General features: G+C 54.9%; 1 protein-coding gene across 1 annotated transcript; it reads right to left on the reverse strand.

The window, feature by feature from the left end:
- Nucleotides 1-5,874: 5,874 nt before the first annotated feature.
- Nucleotides 5,875-11,813, reverse strand: ORMDL3 (ORMDL sphingolipid biosynthesis regulator 3). Its single transcript, XM_075561769.1, has 4 exons — nt 11,683-11,813; nt 8,386-8,593; nt 7,617-7,768; nt 5,875-7,337 (listed from the first exon to the last, which is right to left on the reverse strand). Exons 2-4 carry the CDS (start codon nt 8,557-8,559, stop codon nt 7,202-7,204), a joined length of 462 nt encoding a protein of 153 aa, XP_075417884.1. The 5' UTR covers nt 8,560-8,593; nt 11,683-11,813; the 3' UTR covers nt 5,875-7,201.
- Nucleotides 11,814-23,164: the final 11,351 nt, after the last annotated feature.

A 23,164-nucleotide genomic window follows, 5' to 3' on the forward strand; every position in this document is an offset into this window, starting at 1 on the left:
AGACACTGAATCAGGAAGACCGCAGAAGACCCGGTGCATCGGACGCGGTGCTGGAGAAGAACGTTCTCAGTGGTCTGTGTTGGAAGAAGCTCTTCGTCTTAGCACTCTGGACACACCGTCAGGAGGAACCAGTCATCGTGCGTGCTCAAGTGGAGGGCAGCCAAAAAGAGGAAGGTCCTCAGCAGGGTGGACGGACGCAGTGGCTGCATCGGTGGGCTCAAGCGCAGGAACGACCGTGAGAATGGCGCAGGGCCGTGCCGTGCTTGGCTCTATTGTGCCCAGCGTCGTCGTGGATCAGAGCTGACTCTACGGCGCCTAACGACGACAAGCCAAAATAACTGAAGGGGGGAAAGCAAGCCTCAATTAGCAACGTTGGAGGGCTCTACGGGCAAAATATTTAATGCGGCCGGAAGCGTCAAAAGAAGATGAAAAGAGTACAGTCGCTGCCCCCCAATAAACCCCAAACTGGCCAGTACTCAATCATTGAAGAGGCAGTCCTGTTTTGCAGTGAAGGCACTGGTGGAAAACAGCTCCAGGTGTGGGTGCACTGGGTGCCAGCCCCCCACCTCCAATCACGGGTTCGATAGGCACAACTGTACGGTTGAGATATATAAATATTATATTAAAGTCGTCGAGAGCATGAGAGATGGAAGAGAGAGTCTAATTCAAATAGTGGAGTCAGACACATTTCACGGTAGCATGGTCACCTCAACCCCGCTTGGTGATCCCGTGGAGAGAGGGGGAAGAGGAGGACAAGGGGAAAGGGAACGGGGGAGCAAGGACAGGAGAGGAGAGGGGGAGCCGAGAGGGAGGTCTTTATTAACTTCGACCTATAAACCATTGGGGGCGTGCAAGCCCACTGATTACCGGTAAAGACATACGTCACAGGAAGGGGTTGCACTATAGGTTATACAGCAACGAGAGAGATATCCACGCACTAGGAAGAGGAGGAATTGGGGGCACACATGTGACAAGATGGGCGGATCCTAGATTCAGGACGGCAGCTTAACTTTGGATGTCATGGGGTAGGTTTGATCTGTTCTCTGGATCTCCATAGGAACCATTATCAGGAGGGTGTAAACCCCACCTACAGGAACCAAGCTAACGGGGTCGGTCGCAAGCCTTAGCCCATTGTCCCCAGCAGCAGAAAGCAGGGCCTACCTTCCTCTGGTGACTGACTGTCTTCAGGGAGGATGTCTGTAAGCATCTGACCTCCCCCCACACTCCAGGAACTGATGGGATGCCAACCGATGCAGCTCTGGAAGCACTCGCTAATCTCTGTGTTAGGCCGGTGCCTAGAGAAACAATCCAATGGCGCTCATAGATGGCGGTGGCTCTGGCAGCTCTCTAAGTGGCTCTTCAACAGGAAGGTGAAGGGGGATGGGGCAAGTCCCCAGGACCCTCTGTTAGATCTCTCTGGGGATAGATATACCTTGGTCCTTGGCTCTGCACGAGAAAGAATTCATGCCGAAGCCTGGTTTGTGATCCAAGTGAATCTTATGAGCATTAGAAGTTTCAGCTTTACACAGGCACCCACAGGGCTCCTCCCAAACGTACAGCCTGCCTGGAAGCTGCACGCAGAGTCACGCAAAAGTCGACTCCGGGTTCCTGCCTTTTCCATGATTCCGCGGGGAGGCATGGTGGACGACCCCTGGTCGACCCCATTGGCTGAATTGAACTCACCTGGCCCAGGTGGGCCAATCCAGGTGCAGCGCCCACTCATGCGCACCCTGCGGGAAACCTGAACCTCTGAGCATGTGCAGTGCGCCACTCCTTTGTTTCCGTAGCTCGGACCAGTGGGCCCGCGTTCATGGACGTCCCAGCCCTTCGCTAGCCTACCTAAGCCCTCCTTCTGAGAAGGCCACAAGACATCATTCGGGCTATGACCTGATTGACAGGCCAGACTCCACCCCTCCACTATTTATCAAGTTGACACAAAATTATGTAAGAACCACACTATGCCAAGAAAATTGGAGGAGAAGCTACCTGGCCACCCAGCTGGAAAAGAACCACTGGGGCTCGTTCCAAAGAAAGGCGACTCAACAGAAGGCAGATGTCATTGAGCAATATTATTAATATCACGTACACGTACAGTTTTCCTGAAGATATTTCAAAAGCGGTTGCAGTAGTACATCAAAGGGGAGCTGCCAGAGATCCAAATCAGATCCAGAAGGGAATGTAGAAAGAGATCTATTATTGCTGACGTCAGAGGGCTCTTGGCCTCAAGGCGAGAATACCAGAAAGATTATTTGCGTTTTATTGACTGCACTGTGTATTGGGCGGATCATACCAAACCATGGACCACCTTGTGAAGAACACTTCCCCTCCCCCACCCCAGCACACTCTCCCCTGGACTCTTTTGGGGAGATAGTGACCCTCCTCTTCTGATGGATTCTGGTCCCTTGACCCCCCTCCTTCTCAGGGAGAAGCCTCCCCCCCCGCCCCATCCCGCTCCAGCCGACACTTCTCTCTGAGATAACCACCTGGGTTAGCTTAGCAGATACTCCGGCCTCTGCTTCCCCCGGCTGTGAAGTAACATTTAAGGAGCTAGTGATGGTCAAGAGAGAGGGGAAACCATTGTAAAACGAATGTGGCCACCTAAGGGGTCAGTGGTGGCCCAAACGCGAGGGATCATGATCCGATCCCACTGTGATGGGGTTTCCAGGAGTCAAGGAGCAACCCCAAGGGAGCCCATACGACAGCACCCCATGCAGGCAGGTGCTGGTCCCCACAACACCCCTAACAGGCGCCATCGTTTTATCACAGCGGATGACGGCACGGATGCTGAGACGTAACGTAACTTGATGAGGCCCCACGACTAGGAAGTCGTAGAGCTGGGATATGAACCGTGATCCCGGTGAATGTGTCCCAGCCCCTCCCGGCTGTATGCTTTCAGGCCCATGGAAACTCCTTTGTCACGCCCCGCCCTAAGACTGGGCCTCTTTCACTGCCATCGAGTTGATTCCAACTCACCTTGACTCTACAGGACAGGGTAGAACTGGCGCTGTGGGTTCTGAGACTGCAGCTCTTCACAGAGTAGAAAGCCTCTTCTTGCTCCCCCAAAGCAGCTGGGGGTTTCAAACTGCTGCCTTTGGGGTTAGCAGCCCAACACATAACCACGACCCCAGATTGGACCTAGATGACTGCATCTCTCCCCTCCAGAGCTCTGAAACCGTGGGGGCCTGGTGGTGGAGTGCTTGTGCATTGGGCTGTGATCTGCAAGGTGGGCAGTTCAAAACCAGCAGCAGCTCCTCGGGCGAAAGATGGCCTTTCTACTCCTGTAAACAGCGACAGTCTTGGAAACCCTGAGGGTGGCCGAGTCAGCACTGGCTGGGTAACAGTGCATTTGGTTTGGTTTGGCGTGCTGTGCTCCGCGGTGCCCCGAGGGGCGTACAGGAGCACCGGCAGGGGGATAATGGCCTGCACAGCAGGATGGCACCAACATGTCCTTCTGTCATTTATGAAGGAATGTACTCTTGTCATGAGAACACCTCTCTAGTGGGTGACAACAGCAGCAACATTGTTCACGGGCCCAGCTTACACGTAGCAATGGAACTACACTGCTGAAACCTGTTTGTTTCTTCTTCTAAATCAAGGTTTTTGGGGGGAGGGAGTGAAGGTTTACATAGCAGATCATGGGTTTTACTTTCATACCCCTTCTGTTCCATTTTCTTCACTGCAATCCCCCCAGAGGACATCACCATCCACCTCCTCCCTCCGTCTCCTGCCCCGTCCTTCCTCTCCTAATCTTTCTGAATGTTGCCTTGATCCCAAAGGATCAACTAGTCTGAGGTGCATACACCTCGGCAGTGTGTGGCTCTTGCCCTTCCTGTTCTTGCTCCCGGTGTTCAGCTGGGGATGCAGCAGGAGTTCCGTTCCGGATGTGACGGGGGAATCCAGAATCCCACAGTCCCCACCTGGGCGGCGAAGCCGGTTCCTTGCAGTTCCACGTTTTCCTCCCACCCCACCCAGGACCTTCCCCCTCCATCAGTGTGAGAGGCGGGCACCAGGCAGCTCTTCTGATCTCAGGGTCCCTGTGAATGTTCAAGAGGGCCCTTGGGCCAATTTACTTGTTAAAGCAATTAGCAGGCTGTTTGTGCTGCTTCTGGTACTTTTGTAGCCGCTGATTTTGTCAAGGTTCCTGATGTTTTAACTCTACTATTGTGGTCATGGGTATTTGTGAACCTCCATCTGTGGGAAACAAAGTATCTCCCAAGTTGTCTCCCACAAATACACGCCACACTTTGCTGCTTGCTACTCGTGGCAGATGACTACACTTGGAAGTCAAGAGAAGTAGGTCAGGGGTTATTCTCCCTATGAGTTATCAGTCGTCCAGAGCAAGCAGACACCACTGTTTATCCCACAAGTAGGGCCCAGTCCCTTCTGAGTAGCAATAGTAGTAGATTGTTTCCCCAGAGAGCCCAGGGAGGCCAAGCCCACTCAAGGGTGACCAAGGTTAGGCTGCCATCATGAGTCTAGGGTCCCCCTATTTTGTCACATGTATACCCTTAGCCCCTCCCCTTCCTACTGTGTGCACACCCCTAGCTCATTTCCCTCCTGTCACACTTGTGCCTATTGTACATCCCCTTACCTGTAACCACGCCCCCTCAGTAGATAGAAGCCTTGGTTAGCAATAAATCGCCCCACCCCGCCCCCCTCTCCTGCCCTCTCACCACACTGTGCGCGGACCTGGCCATTCTGATCATGGCCATCCAGGTGAGCAGGCGACCATAAAATGTGTCTCTCCCATCTCTCTATGACTTTATTATAATCTTTATATATATCTTAACCATACAATTGCACCTATCGAACCCACGATTAGTGGTGGGAGGCTGGCCTATCCCTCACATCCATTGATAACTTTTTTGGAGAATAAAGCGGAAAAGGAGAGAAAATTTACTAAGCTTCTGCTCAGTTGTGAATAGTGTTGCAATTCAGTATAAAAAGATTTCACAAAAGCACTGTCAGCATCCCTATAACCTAGAAAAATTACTTTGAAGCCACTGACCACAGTATCTGTCAGATGTTATTCTACGATTTTAATGGATGGAAAACATGACAGGATTCTGCATATGCAATCTGAGGCTGTGAGGACCCTACTCGGGGACCCTGGCCTCGGGCAAAGCTCTGCTCTCCGCCAGGCACTCCCAGCAAGGATGTCATGTTGCCGACACCTCACCCTGTCCACGCGTGACTTTTTACCTGGTCCCAGGAGCAGCAGAGGATACTTCCCAGAACATAGTCCCGGGCAGCACCCTGAGGAGATAAGGTCTGCTTCACAGCAAGGGCTCCTCCCTTTCCTGAGCCTCAGTAAGTAACACCTTCCCCTCCCACGCAGGCCAGCAGCAGGGAGGAGGGAGCACTGCCCTCCCGGGACAAGAGTAACCAGGCTATAGGTTCCCAAGCCAGTTGGCCTGCCACCCCTCTTCAGCAAAAATAATTGCTCAGCGCGGCCCCGGCAATTAAAGACTTTCATGCGGTAGCCCGTAATCCAAGAGGTGTGGGTACCTGCTCCTGCAGCACCCCCCGGGCTGTTTGAGCAACCCCCAGGAAACACATGGGCCACAGTGGACCTGGGGAAGGAAGGGCAGGGCATTCCGAGGGAAGCAAAGACTCTGGGCAAAGGCCAGGCCACCTCAGGAGGCGGACGCTGGAGCCTGCAGGCCAGCCAGCCACCAGGCAGAGGAACCTGCTGAGTGGCCGGCTCTCTGGTCTGCTCCTTCCAAGTCCCTCCGCAGGATCCCTTCCCCCACCCAGCCCCCCAAGCTGAGGCCAGGGGAAGACTCCCAATCTGAGTCCTTCTCTCCAGTGCACCCCTGAGCGCACCCCCCTCCCTGCCCACCAGCCCTCCAGGAAGCAGAGGCCAGACAGGGGAACAGGGACACGTTGCCCTTTATTTGTATCTCTGGGAATACTGTACAAAGGAGGTAAAAATCCTATTCACACTTGGCTTAGAAAGATTTCGAGGTGAGAGTTCCCTAGGATACAGGGGCTAGGGGTGAGGTGCCAGGAGGCCAGAAACGGGCTGGGCGACCTCCTCTCCTCCCACAGGCACCCACAGCTGGTGCCAGGGCAGCACCTGGCTCTTCCCTCTGCCCTGCTGCCGCAGTCCACCAACCCGACCAGGTTCGCAGGCGCACTGCACGCCACGCAATGGGAACCCTGCCTGCCCCAGGACCTTCTGCAGGAGCAGGCCAGGAGACAAAAGGGCTGCTGCATGAGGGTCCCCAGGACCCACCATTCGGCCCGAGGGTCCCCACAGCCCTCACACTGCACCAGAAGGCAGTGTCATGTAGGAGGACTTGGGGAGGGGGGGTGGCTCTTCTGTCCACCACCACCCCGCATGCCAACCCAAGAGCTTCAACCCCATAGCAACCTCCCTCCCCCATTACCTGCACCCTGCTGCAGCTCATTCCTCTATCCCTGCCCACTCCCCCCCTTGCCACAGCCCCGAGGAGGCTGGATCTAGCTTGGCACCCCCCTTCCTCTCCCCCTCCTTCCCCTCTCTCCAGCTCTCTGGTCCCATTCTGCTCAGCATCAACTCATCCTCTCCTCTTCCCTCCCCTGGCCTCCGGGGCCAGGATGGCCCAGGCCCTGGCTCCACACCTCTGAGACAGGGCAGCCTCACCCAGCCCCACCCACCGCTGTCCTCTCCCTTCCCAGCCCGGCTCAGTGCTGGGGCGGGTGCTAGAGGGAGGAGGCAGGCGGCAGTGTCCCCTGCCCCCCGCCCCCATATATACTAGCACCCTGAGTGTCACCCTAGAGACTTACGAGTTAAAGTGATCTAGAAATTGTACCGTCCTTTCCGCTCCCCTCACAGGGGTTAAAGTGCTTTGGCCCCCTAAGGGCCAGCCAGTGAGCAGGGGGTGTCCCTGACTTCCCACCCATTCTCTCAGTCCTGGTCAGCCTGGGAGCCCCGCCCAGTCCATGACCACCCCCACGGGGTCTCTAGTGAAAAGGCAAGAGGAAGAGATCAGGAAAACCACAAGGAGCCACAGCCCCACCCCCACCCCCCACCAGGGGCAGGGGGGCCACCCCAACCCCACTACAAGCTACTCCAAGTCGGCTACTGGGGAAGCGAGGGTGACTCCGAGGCCCGGAGCACAGCCCCTATCTCTGGCAGTGAGTGCCCAGAGGCTCGTCCGTCCAGCATCAGCACAGGCCTTCTGAGCCCCCTGCGTCCTGGGCGGGGGCCGGGCCTTCAGTACTTATTGATCCCAAAAATCCGGACTCCGTGCAGCTGCGGCAGCTTGGGGATGAGCACGCTCATCAAGGACACCGTGTTGAGGACAAAGTGGACCTGGTCGTACTTGGTGTAGAAGCTGGTGAGGAAGTACCTGGTGAGGGGGGCACCACAGAGCGGCCTGGGGGTTAGTGGACAGGCCTCGGGGCCCCTTCCAAACACACCCCTCCCCACAGCCCAGGCCGATGGGCCCATCTCACAGGCAGCAAGGAGGCCCACAGACAGCGCCAGGGAAGCCCCGGGCTGGAGCGAGCCCCGTGTCATAGACCTGGGGTTGCTCTTAGGCCCCTCCCCCTGCTCAGTCCTACGCAAGGCTCCGAGCTGGCTGGGTCTCGGTGTCCACAGGCCTCGTCCTGCCCGCCAAAACACTCACAGCACAATAGGTGTGATGGTCAAGAATTTCCGAGAGGCCGTGAACTGGACCCCGTAGTCCATCTGCTCCCAGTGGGTCAGCAACCTTGCCTTGCCCTGGTCTGGGGTCTCGAAGGGTGTCCCCTTGACTGTGTGCAGGAAGATGTACATGCCCTGGAAGGAGGGGCCTTCGTGAGGAGACCGACAGGTGAAGGGCTCCCCGGCTCGGCTCCTCCATCCCTGTCACACACAGACGGGGCTCCAGGCGGCCTGGTACTCTCCTTGGCCAGGAAGGCAGGGTGCACTAGAGGGCAGCGCACAGGAGCTCAGAGCTGGGCAGAACCACCAGGCCCGCAGGGTAACAGAACCGAGGAAGAGCTCAGCAAGGCGTGGGCCGGCCATGCCTGCTCCTGCCTTCCTGCCGAGCCTCCACCCGCCAACCCTGGCCAGCTGGGAAGGAGGTGCCCCAGCAAGAAGATGGCAGGGAGCAAGGAGGCCTGTGCCCATCCACCAAAAGGATATGGAGCAGTAGCAGGGTAAGAGAGTGGTGAGGGGCACGTGTGGAGGATGGTAGGAGACCCTGGCTGGGGAACCAGGCTCAGCACCAGGACTCTGGGGCCTGGGGACTCCTGGCGGCTCAGGTAAGCTTTCACCCTGGCCCAGACGCGGTCCCATCCCATCCTGGAAATGTGCACAGAGACACAGGGCTGGGAGCCAGAAGAGGCGCTCTGGGGACATCCGGCCACGTCAGGCTGACCCCTCCCGGCCCGAGCAGCAGCGCGCGGCCTCACCATGTTGTGGATGAGGTTGGTGAGGGTCCAGACGACAGGCACGCTCACGAAGGGGATGCTGAGCAGCACCACGTGCAGGAGCCCGATGGCCAGCACGTAGGACAGCCAGATGCCACGGCTGTTCATCACCCGCGTGTTGGGGTTCACCTCGCTGTGCGCCGTGCCCACGTTCATCCTGCCGCCCCTCTCCGCCGCCACTGACACGGTTCTGCAAACAAGCAGCACAGGTGAGACAGGTCGCACCACTTTCCCTGCCCCCTGGAGCCAACTCCTCCCCCGCCACCCCCCCCCCAGTGCAGTCCACTCTCCCTGGTAAAGTCCATGTGGGTTTCTCTCGCAGCAGGCCGGCACAGGTCATCCAGAAGTGCCCAGCCGCACAGTGGGGCAATCTGTGTCCAGCCCAGAGCCACCCCACAGCGGGCCTGTGAAGGCCACCCTCCACACAGCTTGCGCCGGCTGGGAAGAGACCACCCCTAAGAACTCTTACTCAGCACAATCCCTGAAGGTCTCATCTGAGACACCCCCCACCCACAAGTACTTCACGGGACGGGAGTAAAAGGAGGCAGTGGCAAGCGGCAACTTGCTACGGGTGAAGAACAACAGCTCCTCACTCAGTCAATTCTCCAATCCTGGGCCTCCCCCAGCTCTCACTCAGTCAATTCTCCAATCCTGGGCCTCCCCCGACTCTCGGCAGGCGACTGGGACAGAGAGACAGACAGATAGACAGACAGCGGAAGAGAGGAAAGAGAAAACAACAGGCTGGGGACAACCTTTGCCCAGACGCTCTGCCTTGGTGACGCAACACACACGTCCAGATGTCTCGTCCATCTAGCAGCCACTTAGACTGCCGCCCTGGTGCCCACCGCAGGAAGGCGGGACAGGCCCCTTGGCCAACAGCCAGGGCTCCCGCAGGCAGCTGGAGCCCACATCGACACGCCCCTCCCAGACTGACACAGCAGACACCAGACCATGCCTCTGGCTTGCCTCCTGGCCTCTCTCTCCTCCTCTCTACCGGGCCCCACCGTCTCCTTTCCCAGGCCCTGTTTCCAGGTGTAAGTTATACCAGGCCTTCCCTAGCTGCCCAGCTCCACTGGTCAGAGCTTCGGTGAGAGGAACCAGGAGGGCTGCCCTTGACACCCAGGAAACCATGGTGGCAGCAACCCAGGGTAGACAGAGGGAGGTGGTGAAGATAAGGGAGGGGAACGAGCAGTCCCTTGTCCAGAGCTCCACTGGCCCCGGATCCCTGAGGGCCTTGGGACCAGCTGGAACTGGGAACAGACGGTGCCTGTGCACGGGTTTACCTCCCTGGATAAGAGAACATCTTGCCTGGTGAAGCCCCTAAGGTCATCACCATGGTAACAGCCCCAGTTTTCCCAGGGATGCAGGAGGGGGTCTCAGATGAGGCTATCCTGGGAATGCCCAGAGGGCTCCTCCTTCACCCTGCGGCAGAGTCAAGTTGCTGGCTATCTCTGGCCAGGATCCCGGTTGGGCCTGCATAGGAGCTAGAATCCCCAAAGGTCAGTTTCCTACTTCCAGAATAAGAGGGGCAAGTTTCCTTTTCTCAGACAGCCCCAAGCTTAGTGACCCGAAGAGAAATGTGATCCACAACACACCTTCCCAAAACACACACGTGGGCTGGCCCGGGGCCACCTGCGGAAGCAATGCTCCAGAGTCTGGCAGCCCAGCCCATTAGGCCCGGTAATTGGGCCTCACAGAAACCAGGGAGCTGGGAATCCAGAGTTGCCTCCGTTGTTTACCTTCACTTACCTAACACAGCCCCTGGGGCTTCCACCAGGGGAGTTGCGGAGGAGGGGGTGCTTCCCAGGAAGTGTGGGCTCAGCAGAACTTACTACTAAGGAAAGGGGAAGAATTTCCCCAATCTGAGACATTGACAGCCCCCAACTTTCCCTAACCCAGACCTATTGGGGTGTGAATGGAGGAAAAAACTCTAGCAATCCCTTGCCACGCTCCCCCCTCCCCTGCCAAGCATTTCCTGGACAAGTGTCAAAAGCCACTCTGAGTCCCAGACCACTCGACCCTAGACCCATTTCTGGCTGCCTCAGGGCAGCCTCCCCAGCCTGAAGAGTCTAGAAAGAATCTAGACCCAGGTCCTAGTTACTATCCTGGAAGCTTCTTCCTCAAGCCTGAACACTAAGTGCCCCAGAACAACAAACCCCCCAAAGACTGTCCATGCGCGCACGTACCCAAAACCACTAAAAAAGGGCTGAAGAAAGGATAAACTAAGAAAGAGATTGGCAGCCAGAAAAGGCCATTGAGACTTTGTGAGACCTTTCATCTCCATGAGTAAACAACCAACTGACCTGTCTCCCAGAAGGGGGTAAGGGGAGCTGATGCTGCAGAGGTAAAGCTGTGTCCCAGGGGTTCAGGTTGAAAAGTTAGGCTGGCAGGTGGCTGCCTGCAACAGCCCCGGGTGTGGTTTCATAACTTGCCTCAAACGGGAGCCTGCAGCGACTCGGTTGTGTTAACCACTTTTCTGCCAGTAGTTCTTTCCCACTCCGCCTCTCCTTCCCCTTCCTCCAGCTCCGACTCAACAAGATCCCGGCTCTGCCAGTCTGGCGAGACACCCAAGCCAAGGCTAGTGTGTCCCAGGGCGGCTGTCAGGTGAGACTTCCAATCCCTCCCCCAGGTAAGAGTAGCTGTCTAAGCCGAAAAGCTTCAGCCTTCTGAGTTAAAGAGCCCAAAATATCCACCCTGGCAGACTGGTAACCCCCCCCCCGCCAATGCCACGGGCATTTCCCCCTACCCAGCCCGGTCACCGTTCTTCGCCACGATAGGACCTAGGGTCCAGGGAAGGCGGTGGGAAGAGAAAGAGTACCGAGCCGTCCCCCCACTAGCGAGAGAGGGAGGAGCGAGGAGGCGGCGCGCTCACTCCGGTCGGGGCTTCCAGAGTGGGATCTCCCGGGGGCAGGGGAGCCCGTCGCTCCGCTCCCCAGCGGGGGACCTCACCCTGGGAGGCTAGCCCGTTCCCCGGGGCTCCGCCCCCATCTCCACGCTTTCACTGGGCCCTGGGGGTGGCCAAAGCTTTATCCCCGACCCTCCCCACCCCCCGCCCCCAGCAGGGGCGCCCCTCCTCGACGCCCCGACCCCGGCCTCCAGCCTCCACTTGCCTCGTTGGGCACCCCCGCCCTCGGCAGATGCACTCCCTCTACCCCGGCTCCCCGAGTCCGAGGGTGCTCTAGCCCGGTGCCTTCCCTCGCAGCCCCCACGCCTCTCTCGCCCCGCCTCAGTGCGGGGGCCTCCCCACGCACCCACGCCGCAGACCACGGCCGGACTCACCCTGCGGGCCGGAGGTCGAGGGCCCGGGAGAGGTGCCGGGGGCGGGGGCGGGGGCGGGGGCGGGGGCGGGGGCCGCTGCTGCTGCTGCTCTAGCAGCTGTAACAACCCGCGGCGGCAGCCACCCCGCTGGCAGCTCCTGCCGAATCAGCGCCGCGCGCCGGGCCCCGTGACGTCACCGCCCCGCGCCGGGCCGCCCGGGGCCTGCTGGGACTTGTAGTACTTCGCTCCGGCTCTCGCCGGGGTCTCCGCCGAGGCCGCTCGGCAGGACGTCCCAGCCCCAACAATGCAAGATCGCACTGTGGCTTGCAACAGTACCTGCTTCTACATCCACCCGCTCCAAGGGCTGCTTCCAGTCGCCCCCGTTTTGCAGATTAGAAGACACGGAGCTTTAAGTAACTTGCCCTAGGTGCTTGAGGGGTCCCAGGCTGAACCAGGAGCTGACCCCCCCCCTTCCCCCACCCTTCCCTTGCAGGGTTTTTCCACTACATCTAACTGCTTTGGTCCCACTCCCAGATTGGCTCCGCAGAAAGCTGAGTGCCAGGCCCTTTGCCCTCCCGGGTCCAACTGGGAGCTAGGCTTTCGCAATTTTGGCTGGCGGGGAAGGGGCTGGCCGAACAAGGCAGCTTGTGGGCAGCCTTTGTCAAGGCCTCTGCTCCTCGGTTCTTCCATGCCAGTCACGCGTGGCCACATGCTGGGCCTCCCACCATCGGGCATCAGAAGAGGCCACGTGTCAGGGAAGGATTGTTCCGTGGCCAAGCGTTAGAAGCCTCCCATCAGCCTGTGGTCTGGGCAGAAAGACGCCACCTCCCTGCGTCTGCACGTTTTACCTGCGTGCTCTGAAAGCACGGCGGATTTTCCAGTGTGGTTGTGGCAGAGCAGGTGCAGCGTTGGACTGTGAGCTGAAAGGTTGGCCGTTTGAGCCCAGAAGCCGTTCGGCGGGAGAAAGATGAGACTCTGCTGCAGTACAGACGCGCTGTCTAGAGACTGTCCTGCGCCTCTATGATGCCGTGGGCGGTCACAGCATAAACATTCTCCACCGGCCATCGTTAAGCTCTAATTCCACACCTGTGAGATCCGAGCTCTGCGTTTGTTGTGAAATTTCCAAAGAATGGAGGGAGAATACCTGTTGGGCCGTGGTAAACTATTTCTGTGGGAAGTCAAAGCAAACGGCTTCTGAAGTCTCCTTGGCTCACTCTCACGAGGCATCTCACCAAAGAGTTGTGTTTGAGTAATTTCCACTTGCCCACCCAGCTTCTCTGTGTTTGTCTGGAAGAGCAGGGTGACATAACGTCATGGCATGACACACCTGACGCGCTGTGTGTGGACTCGATTCTGACTCATGGTGCCCACCTGGTACAGGGCAGAGCTGCTCCTTTGACAGTCCTGGGTTAGTACAGAAGCAGACCACCAGGCCTTTCTTGGTCGGTACTGCTGGGCAGGTTCAAGCTACCAACCTTCAGGTTAGTACAAACCTACAGCTCCTAGGGACTTTATAACTGGCTGCAAATTTGTTCTGAAAGGAGTGTGGGGGACAGGACAGATAGGGCTGGCTCAAAGCTGGGAACTGCTTCCCCTGTGCCTGCCCCCCCATGGGGCAGCCAGGAAGCAGTCATGGGTTACCTGTGGCACTTAGTGGGCTTCAGGGAAATGAGGATCACAGCAGGGGGTTCCTTGACTGTTTCCAGGACCATTTCCCCAAAAGCACCCATTCCAAGACCTAGGTATTTCCCCCAGAGGCTGAAAATTGTTCTGTGACCTTACAGAAGTTCCTCCTTCTGCTTTGTGGCCTTCTGCAGACACATGCAAACCACCCTGTCACCCTTTTCACAGAAACCTGCACCGCATAGAGAAAAGGGGGGTGCTCATCTCTTGTTTTCTTCCTAAAGTAAGCCCCCTTGACCCATTTGACCTCTCTCTGTCCTCCATGGAGTTGACTGAGCCCTCGGGATCTTTGCCACATCCTTCAGATCCTCAGGAAGTTCAATACCTCAGTTCAAAACCACCCGCTGCTCCACAGGAGAAAGTCGAGGCTTCCTACTTCCATAATGAGTCCGGGTCTCTCAGAAAACCACAGGGCAGTTCTACCCTGGCCTATGGGGTCACTGTGAGTCAGAACCGACTTCTTAGATAGCAGTGAGTTTGAGTTTTGAACAGGAAGATTACTAGACATGTCATGTCGTATTAATTAATAACTCCCGTGACCTCATGTTTTCACAATGGAAGTTGTTATGGACTGAATTGTACCCCCCCCCCATTGTAATTTCTAACCTCCCAGCTATGCTTATCAATCCCAATTGTGCCTTTATGTTAAAAAGGTAGAATTTGTGTGTGTGCGTGCGTGTTGAGTCAATCTCTTACAAAATATTAAAAGAGGGAATTAGACCAGCAGAGATGGGGAGGAGGGATGCCAAGCCAGGAGCAGAAGCTAAGAGCCAACAGAGAGAGTAAGCCTTTCCTTACGGCCGGCCTCTGATTTCAGATAGTGTCAGCAGTTCAAACCCACCAGCTGCCTCAGGAGAAAGACAGGACTTTCTATGCCCACAAACAGTTACAGTCTCAGAAACTCACAGGGGCAATTCTACCCTGTCCTATAGAGGTCACTATGGGTCTGAGGCAGCGTCGACTCGGCAGTGAGTTTGGTTTTTGGAGGACCCGTGGTGGGGTAGTGGTTGCGCCTTTGGCTGAGATCTGAAAGGTCAGCGGTTTGAAACCACCAGCCACTCCTTGGGCGAAAGATTGGGCTTTCTACTCCCATTAAGAGTTACAGTCCCAAGCTCTGCTTTTCGGTGGCAGGTCTGGGGAAGGGGCGGCAGGTGCCATGTCGGACCGCAAAGGTGGCAAGAAGCCCCTGAAACAACTCAAGAAGCAGAACAAAGCGATGGACGAGGAAGAGAGGCTTTCAAGCAGAAACAGAAGGAAGAACGAAAGAAACTGGAGGAGCTAAAAGCCAAGGCTGTGGGGAAGGGGCCTCTGGCCATTAAGAAATCTGGCCGAAAGTAAGCTGTTCTTGGTGGCTGAGGCAATGAGGACGTTGGATTCCCTGCTAGAACATTCGTTGCCAGTGAGAATGAAGTGTTGTCTTGAAGCCTGCTGTTACATTTAAGAATAAACTTTTGTAACAAAGAAAAAAAATCATGCCATGTTTAGTTCTCACTCAGCCATTTCTGTCTTAGCTGTGAGGTCAGAGTGAACCCAGTCCAGAACCTGCCAGAGCTGCTCTTCTGCCTTTATTGTGCCCAGACTTCTGTACCATCTGGAATTCAAGCAACTCATTTGAAATTAAAGAAGAACAAAAAAAAGAGTTACGGTCCCAGAAACTCAAAGGGGCAGTTCTACCCTGTCCTAGAGGATCACTATGAATGCGCTAGACTCGAGTGCGTTAGGAAGCTAGGAGGAGCCCTGGTGGGGTAATGGGTTACACTATAGGCTGCTAACCACAAGGTCAGCAGTTTGAAACCATGAGCTGCTCAGCGGGAGAAAGATGAGACTCTCTCTACTCCCATAAAGTATTATGGTCTTGGCTGATACCAAGAGCTCAAGTAGAGAGGAGATGTTTTGAAAACGATGAAGGCAACATATGTACAAATGTGCTTGACACACTGGCTGGATGGATTGTGATAAGAGCTATAAGAGCCCCCGATAAAATGATTAAAAAGAAAGAAAAACAGGAAAATAAAAGCGTGATGGTCTCGGAAACCCACAGGGGCAGTTCTAGCCTGTCCTGTGGGGTTGCTATGAGTTAGAATCGGCCCAAAGGTCGTGAGTGGGGAACTGTGAGCCTGCGTGTCTCGTTACAGTCGTCGTCCGTCTCAGTTACGACTAACACAGCAATGCACCGGCTTCTGGCTCCCTCTAGGCTTGTGGTAAACCATGGATCCCTGGCAGCTTCGTTTCGCTTAATGCCCTGTCATCATCTTCCTCCTTCTCCAGCTCCCTGCCTTCATCACCACGTCTTCCCCAAACATCTTCCAGCCACAGAGAGGCCTTGGCACTGTTTAGAATGCGTGACAGCATCAGGGAACGCACACCACTTGGGGCCGGCAGGCGATTGGCTCACCTGTGCCAAGTGGCTGAACAGGCGTCGGTGGCTCGGAGCCACGATTGCACCTGTGGTTGTCTGTTCTAAGGAAGTCCTCCCGTGTGCAGGGAAAGATTCAGGGTGTGAGCACATTCATTCCTGTGTTCCCTATAGTAGTGGAAACCCAAAAGTCGATGCCCACGAGAAAAACGAAGGCCTGGCCTCCACACAAGGACTGGTTCTGATCGCATGGCCCTGCTCGATACTGGCCTCCATGAAAGGATCACTGAAGATCAGGGGCTACAGCAGAGGGTGGGGAAGAAAGCGCATGGCGCCCGGCTATCGACCGGAAGAGTGGCTGGGGTCTTAAAGGATTGTGCTCAAACAAGCAGCCTTATAAGCGAGGAGTCAACTGAGTCCACATGGAAGAAGCACACCAGTTTGTGTGATCCAAAGATGACAATAGCAAAATTCAAATATGGTGAAGGGAAAAGCATCAGGGCTAAAATTGTGAACCCCCAATTCATGGAAGGCCGTGGAGGACACTGGGAGCCCAAAACCCATCTGCAAGCATCTAGTCAGACTGAGCGGCTCGCGGGCAGGGTCTGGGACAACCTGACTATGAAACACAGGTAAATAATTGTGATCTTGTTTGATGCTTAGCCAGTGGACCTTCCTCTAGAGCCAGCTGTTCTCAACCTGTGGGTCACGACCCCTTTGGGGGTTCAACGATCCTTTCACAGGGGTCCCCTGATTCATAACAGTAGCAAAACGACAGTGATGAAGTAGCAACAAAAATCATGTTATGGTTGGGGAGTCACCACTACATGAGGAACTGTATGAAAGGGTCACGGCATGAGGTAGGTGGAGATCCGCTGCCCTAGACCCAACCTGAACTGATGCTAGGTGCAAGGATCTTCCTGGCTTTTTAAATATTAATGGAAGTCTTTCCTTTCCGGCTTGTGGTGATATTTTTATCTGTGTATTTCTATTGCCTTCTCCTTACCACTTCATTTCGGTTTTGCTTTTTTTTGTCTCTGTTGGGTTCACCAGTGTGCGACGCCCCAAGGAGTAGCTGTACAGAAATATTAGCTGAGGCACGGCTTTGTGGGGCTGTGAGGGGGAGGGGCAGGAGGAGGGGAGAAGGCCGAATCAGGAGTAAATAGTTAGGGGGGGAGGGGCACCAGCAGTGGGTGTGGTTACACAGCTCAGCTTAAAGGCGCCTTCGTCATGGGAGGGAACCTTCTGAAGTGGATTGTGGTAACGATTGTACAATTTTTCTTGACATCATTGAACGATCGAATTGTAGGACGTGGATTTATGTGCCAACAAAACTGGGAAAAAAAGAAAAATGATGGCCTGCCCATTGAATGGGAAGTCATCTTCGTCGATGGGTGTAGAAATGATGCAGCCGTGGGAGAAGACGTTTGCCGGGTCCCATGAGAAAATCCAGATACAACAATACATGGACATGACCCATAGGGCAGGCAGCAAAATCCAGAATGAGGTCAATGAGAACCAAGAGTCAATTCCCTTCCCAAATACCTGAAAAATGAATGGGGGAGGGGACGAGATGACGGAGTCAAGGAAGCAGGTGCTACAGTCACTAACTGCCCTATTTGCATCCAGAGTCCATCAAACCAACTTAAAAAAATAAAGTGGTGGAGTGTGGGTGGAGTGGAGAGGGGGAACCGATCGCAGGGACCTACATATAACCTCCTCCCTGGGGGACGGGCAACAGAAAAGTGGGTGAAGGGAGATGTTGGACAGTATAAGATAGGACAAAATAATAATAATTTATAAATTATCATGGGTTCATGAGGGAGGGAAGAGCGGGGAGGGAGGGGGCAAAATGAGGAACTGACACCAAGAGCTTAAGTGGAGAGCAAATGTTTTGAGAATGATGAGGGCAACAAATGTACAGATGTGCTTGACAATGGATGGATGGATTGTGGTAAGAGTTGTAGGAGCCCCCAATAAAATGATTTTTTTTAATAAGGTTAGGGTAAAAACTTGGTGGTCGAGAACAGATTTTTTCTAAAAAGGTGTATTAAGTTGTTGGAGCAACTTGGTGACTGGCTCCAAAAACCAACCCCCTGCCATCGCGTCGATGACCACTCCCAGAGACCGGATAGGACAGGGCAGACCTGCCCCTGTGGATTTCTGAGAGCCGGTTTCTCGTCGGACTCCCGAAGGGCAGCTGGTGAGTTAGAACTGCTGATCTTGCAGTTCGCAGCCCAGCGCACAACCACTCCACCCCCAGGGCTCCTCTGAGGACTGAGCCATTGCCACTGCCTCAGGTCATTGCCAACCCGCCAGGGCTGGGAAGAACTGCCCCCCGGTTTCTGAGAAGATAACTCTTCACGGGAGTAGAAAGCTGTCTCCCCTGGTGTGGCTGGTTTCAAACCGCTGACCTTGCGGCTCGCAGCCCAACATCCAGCCACTGCACCAGCAGGGCTTCTCTGGTTGGAAGCAGTCAGGAATCACTAGAAATGTGGGAGCGTGACAGGGGATGGTGGCTTTTAGCTAAACAAACAAACCTTATCTCTTGGAAATGTGGTCTAAAATAGTTGTGGAGAGCTTTTATAATGCCTGGGTTCTCTTGCTAGCAGCGTGGCCTCTGCGCGTGTGGGAGTAAAAGGAATGTGTCGGGCCGTGAGGAAATAATGATTGTCACATCTTCCCTGCGGGTCTTTCAGCCAAGAGCGGGCCTGGCGCGCTGCCCATGAACAGCTGGGTGCTGGGGACATGACGTGCCTTATATTATTGTCTCTGCTTTGTTGTCTTTGAATCCGTGCCTCCTAAAGAGCTCTTCTATTGCGTACGCGTTGACCATTAACATGAGTCCAAATGGAGCAGCCGCGGTCAACTCCTGGCACCTGCACGCCAGGGTCCGTCCAGCCCTCGGTAACTTCAGCTACCAGCTGGTTGACCTCAGACACCACGCCACTGAGCGCGGCCCCTGTGCATAGTGCCTTCCCGGCAAAGTAGAGATGGCTGTGACAGGACACCCACCTCGAGTCCTGAAGGCTACACGGTCCAGTCCCTGGGGAGCAGGTTCCTGGCATGGAGGAAGCTCTCTTGTCTTAACTCATTCCACAAGAATTTAAGCACCGAGTTCACCAGGCTAGGGAAATCCCACAAGATGAAAACAACAGGCACCAGGAGGCAGGATCCGGGCGCTCTTTTTCATCCTCTAGTTTCAAACTGTGGTGTCATGCGGTATTATTACTTTTAAATTCCTCGTGAAGTGTGTTTTAGAGACCGTGAGCCACCTCCACAGCCTCTCCCTGCCCTGTGGGAGCCCCCGGGCGGCTGGGTGCTGAGGTAGGCGCATTCTTCAGCCTTGGGGTGTTTCCATCTGGCAGCTGCGGTGTGGCCTCTGCCTGCCGCAGATACACCCATAGACTGAGATAGCCAACATTGGGCAAGATAATAAACAAGTCACATTCCTGAGACTAGATGGTGGCATTGGTGGGGGAGGCGGGCCATCAAGAAACAGAGCCCTGTCCCCCCTAAGACTTCCCTGTTGCCCTACCCCTAAGACTTCCCTGCTGCCTCCAGCTTTACCCTCCCGCTCCCTGAAGGGGAGACACCCGGCCCCCAGAGCAAGTGCAGGCCTGGTTGTGTTTGTGTTTTTGTTTGAGAGGAGAGGCCAGGACACACAGCTGGTGGGGGTGGGGGTGCACACGGGGAACTTCCTGAGAACCAGGAGCCGCAAAGTGGGTGTCAGGGCCTGGCCACATCACAGGTCAGCTCCCCACCCCTCCCCCACCCCCACCCCCACACCCTGTGGTTGGCTATTTCGGGGCTTTGGGAGGGAAAGGGCTGAGCCGGCCAGGCCTCCCAGTCCAGAGCCAAGGCCTGCGAGGCAGAGCCTCCCGCTGGGCGCCAAGGCAGGGCAGTACTTTAAGAACCCCTCAATCTGCAGGTCCTTTGATATGGACCATTGCCCTTTGCTGCCCTGAACCTTGCAGTTTGCCAACTGCCACTGGTGCAGGTGGGCAGGGCACAGAGGCAGCCCTGCGTGAGGGCGAGGAGCAGAGCGGAGCGGAGGGTACTCAGCTGGACAGAGTCCACGACATCACAGAGGTGGACAGGGGGAAAGGGCCTTTTGGTCATCGCAGTGGCATCCATAATTCTGCAACAACAACTCTCTAGGTGTACGTAGAGGTATATGCAAATATACCTATATGCAAATATAGAGCCCTATGCATATATGTATACATCAGCATGTAGGAGGAGCTTCAAAAATTTCCTGGAAAAATTCCATTGTCTTTGAATTCCATTTGTCCACGATTTTTCCTTTAAGTCCCATGAATATGTGCTAGAGCAAATGGGGGCACGGTTTCAGATACTTCTTCCAAATTCAAACTCAAAACTCACGGCCACTGTGTTGGTTCTGACTCCCATCAGCCCCAAAGGACAGGGTAGAACTGCCCCCGTGGGCTTCCCAGACGACGACTCTTCACAGAAGCAGAAAGCCTCATCTTTCTGCCGCAGAGTGGGCTGGGGGTTTCCAACTGCTCACCTTCCAGTTAGCAGCCCAAGGCATAATCACCACTTCTGGGCTTCTAGATGCTGCTTAGAAAAAAATCAAATACTTTCTCGGTTTCATTTTTGGAGTTTGAAGGTTTCAAACTCTAGTCTCATTGGCAATGCGGCTTTCTAGCATGCTTGGTCTTGTCAGGGGAACTGTGCATAGAAGGTGCTTCTAGCCTACTAAGAGGATTCGGTAGCCTGACAACAAGGCAAATAAGGTGTCGAGGACCCTGAAAGGGAAATTGGTCGGTTCTGCCCTCGCACGAAGCTTACACAGAATAAATTCCAGACAAGAGTGCAAGAGAGGAGGGAGGAAACGAGGAATGTGGAGTGGAAGGATTCACTGCCACCAAGAAGGGCTGGGACCCAGAGTCCCAGTGCTGAGAAGCTCCTCGGCCCGGGAGAGCTGCACCACTGCAGAAGGGCAGGACACGGCAGCGACCACAGCGGAATCCAGTGGCAGAGAAACTGGGCGAACAATACAGGGTGGCTTCAGCTCACTGAGCAAAGTGGCTAAAGTAGGCGTGCTGACTCGTGAGCAGAGAGAGCTGCGTACCTGCAGGCAGGAGGCTGGCTGGCAGATTGGGCTGCCCCTGGACACCCGACAGCAAAGCTGAAGAGCTCTGTAGTAATTGTCAGAGCAGGGCAGCAAGAGGTCAGGCCAAGGGCTCAGAGAGAAGGCCTGTCCTCGGGTGCCTAAGAGAAGCCCCGCATGCTGAGAGGAGCTGAGAAAGCTATTTTGCACGAGAGAAGGTAGGTGCTGCCTATGTGCTTCCTGATCCTCATTCTAAGTTGTAGCCTATTGACGCTGATCCTGAGCTGTAACCGCGTGTTGTTGTTGTTGTTAGGTGCTGTCAAGTACAAGGTACAAGAGAAGGAAAGCCTCCCGGTCGTGCACAACCCCACGGTTACGTTTGGAGATGGTGTAGCAGACGCTGTGGACCCATCTCTTTGAGTGTCTCCTTTCTAGCTCACCTTCCACTTTACTAAGCATGATGGCCTTTTCTAGAGACTTGTCTTTCCTTTTATTTTTTTAAGTCATTTTCTTGGAGGCTCGTACAACTCATCACAATCCATACATGCATCCATTGTGTCCAGGGTGCCAAGCACATTCGTGCATTTGTTGCCCTCATCATTCTCAAAACATTTGCTTTCTGCTTGAGCCCTTGGGATCAGCTCCTCATTTCCCCTCACCCCCCCTCCTTCATGAACCCTTGATAATTTATAAATTATTATTTTGTCCTATCTTACACTGTCCAATATCTCCCTTCACCCACTTTTCTGTTGTCCATTCCCCCGGGAGGAGGTCATATGTGGATTCTTGTAATCAGTTCCCCCTTTCCAACCCACCCTCCCTCCACCCTCCCAGTATGGCCACTCTCACCACTGGTTCTGAAGGGATCATCCATCCTGGATTCTCTGTGTTTCCAGTTCCTACCTGTACCATTGTACATCCTCTGGTCTAGCCAGATTTGTAAGGCAGAATTGGAATCATGATAGTAGGGGAAGAGGAAGCATTTAGGAACTAGAGGAAAGTTGTATGTTTCATTGTTGCTACATCACACCCTGACTGGCTCGTCTCCTCCCCAAGACCCTTCTGTAAGGGGATGCCCAGTGGCCTACAAATGGGCTTTGGGTCTCCACTCCCCACTCCCCCCTCATTCACAATGATATGATTTTTTGTTCTGATGATGCCTGATACCTGATCCCTTTGACACCTCATGATTGCACAGGCTGGTGTGCTTCTTACATGTGGGCTTTGTTGCTTCTGAGCTAGATGGCCGCTTGTTTACCTTCAAGCCTTTAAGACCCCAGACACTATAGCTTTGGATAGCCAGGCACCATCAGCTTTATTCACTTCATTTGCTTATGCACCCACTTTGTCTTCAGCGATCGTGTTGGGAATGTGAGCATCACAGAATGCCGGGTTATTAGAACAAAGTGCTCTTGCGTTGAGGAAGTACTTGAGTAGAGGCCCAATATCCATCTGCTACCTTAATACTTAACATATAAATATCTGTACGTGGATCTATTTCCCTGTTGTTAACTTGTAAACCTTCATAGAAGGAGAGAGCCTCTTCTTTCCCCCGTGGAGCAGCTGGTGACTTTGAACTGCTAACCTCATGGTTAGCAGCTGAATGCTTGCCTGACTCTTACTCTTCAAAAGAAGGAGGGTTCTTCATCATTCCCATTTTTGCAAATGAAAAAGCCAAAGCACAGAAAGTTTAACTAGTTTGCTCATGTCCCACAGCTCGGCGATGACATTTCCCCTGTGTCCTCCTCTTACAGAGGTGTTGTATGGGCTTCTCGCACTGTGCTGAATGCACACCTGTAAGTTTCCTCTTACATACCTGCTCCCTCCACCAGGCTGCTTGCCCATGCCTTCCCCATATGGCATTTCCTGCACAGAGCGGATTCAAGTGTGTAACAGAACCACACAGCCCACTCCAGCTGCACTGAGCTAGTCGCTGTTCTCAGAGCGCCCCTTGTCCCAGTCCCAGCCTCCAGTGCTTTCCCAAGATCCTTTTCCATCTGTCACACTCCTTGCCATGCCTACAGACCTCCCTCAACTCTGACTTTCTCCACGAAGCCTTCTCCAACTGTCCAGACAGACTCCATTGTTCCTCTGATCCCGGCATGTAGCTCAGTGAGAGGCCTCCTTCGGCCGGCCGGTGGCTGGAAGTCTCTGTGTGAGTCTCCCCCGGGGGTGAGAGGGCGCTGTGTTTCTGTTTGCATCAGGCCCTGGTCCACGCAGGGCGCTCTGGGTGGACAAATGAAGGATCCACTCCAAGAGGCCTGGATGCTGTCAACAATGGACACATTGTGCCAGGGCCCGGGGACCCGGGGAGTCTACCAGAGGCATCTCAGAAGAAAAGCTTGGCCATCTTCCTCTGAAGAGAGAAGACCCTGGGGGCCCTATGG

Source organism: Tenrec ecaudatus, chromosome 10 (genome assembly GCF_050624435.1).
Source record: "Tenrec ecaudatus isolate mTenEca1 chromosome 10, mTenEca1.hap1, whole genome shotgun sequence".
Classification (NCBI taxonomy): Eukaryota; Metazoa; Chordata; class Mammalia; order Afrosoricida; family Tenrecidae; genus Tenrec; species Tenrec ecaudatus.

Coding starts and splice junctions, on each gene's coding strand:
- ORMDL3 (XM_075561769.1), bottom strand. CDS start 8,559: ATGAACGTGGGCACGGCGCACAGCGAGGTGAACCCCAACACGCGGGTG. Junction 7,769..8,385: donor CCAACCTCATCCACAACATG/GTGAGGCCGCGC, acceptor CCCTCCTTCCAG/GGCATGTACATCTTCCTGCA. Junction 7,338..7,616: donor ACCATCACACCTATTGTGCT/GTGAGTGTTTTG, acceptor CCCCCTCACCAG/GTACTTCCTCACCAGCTTCT.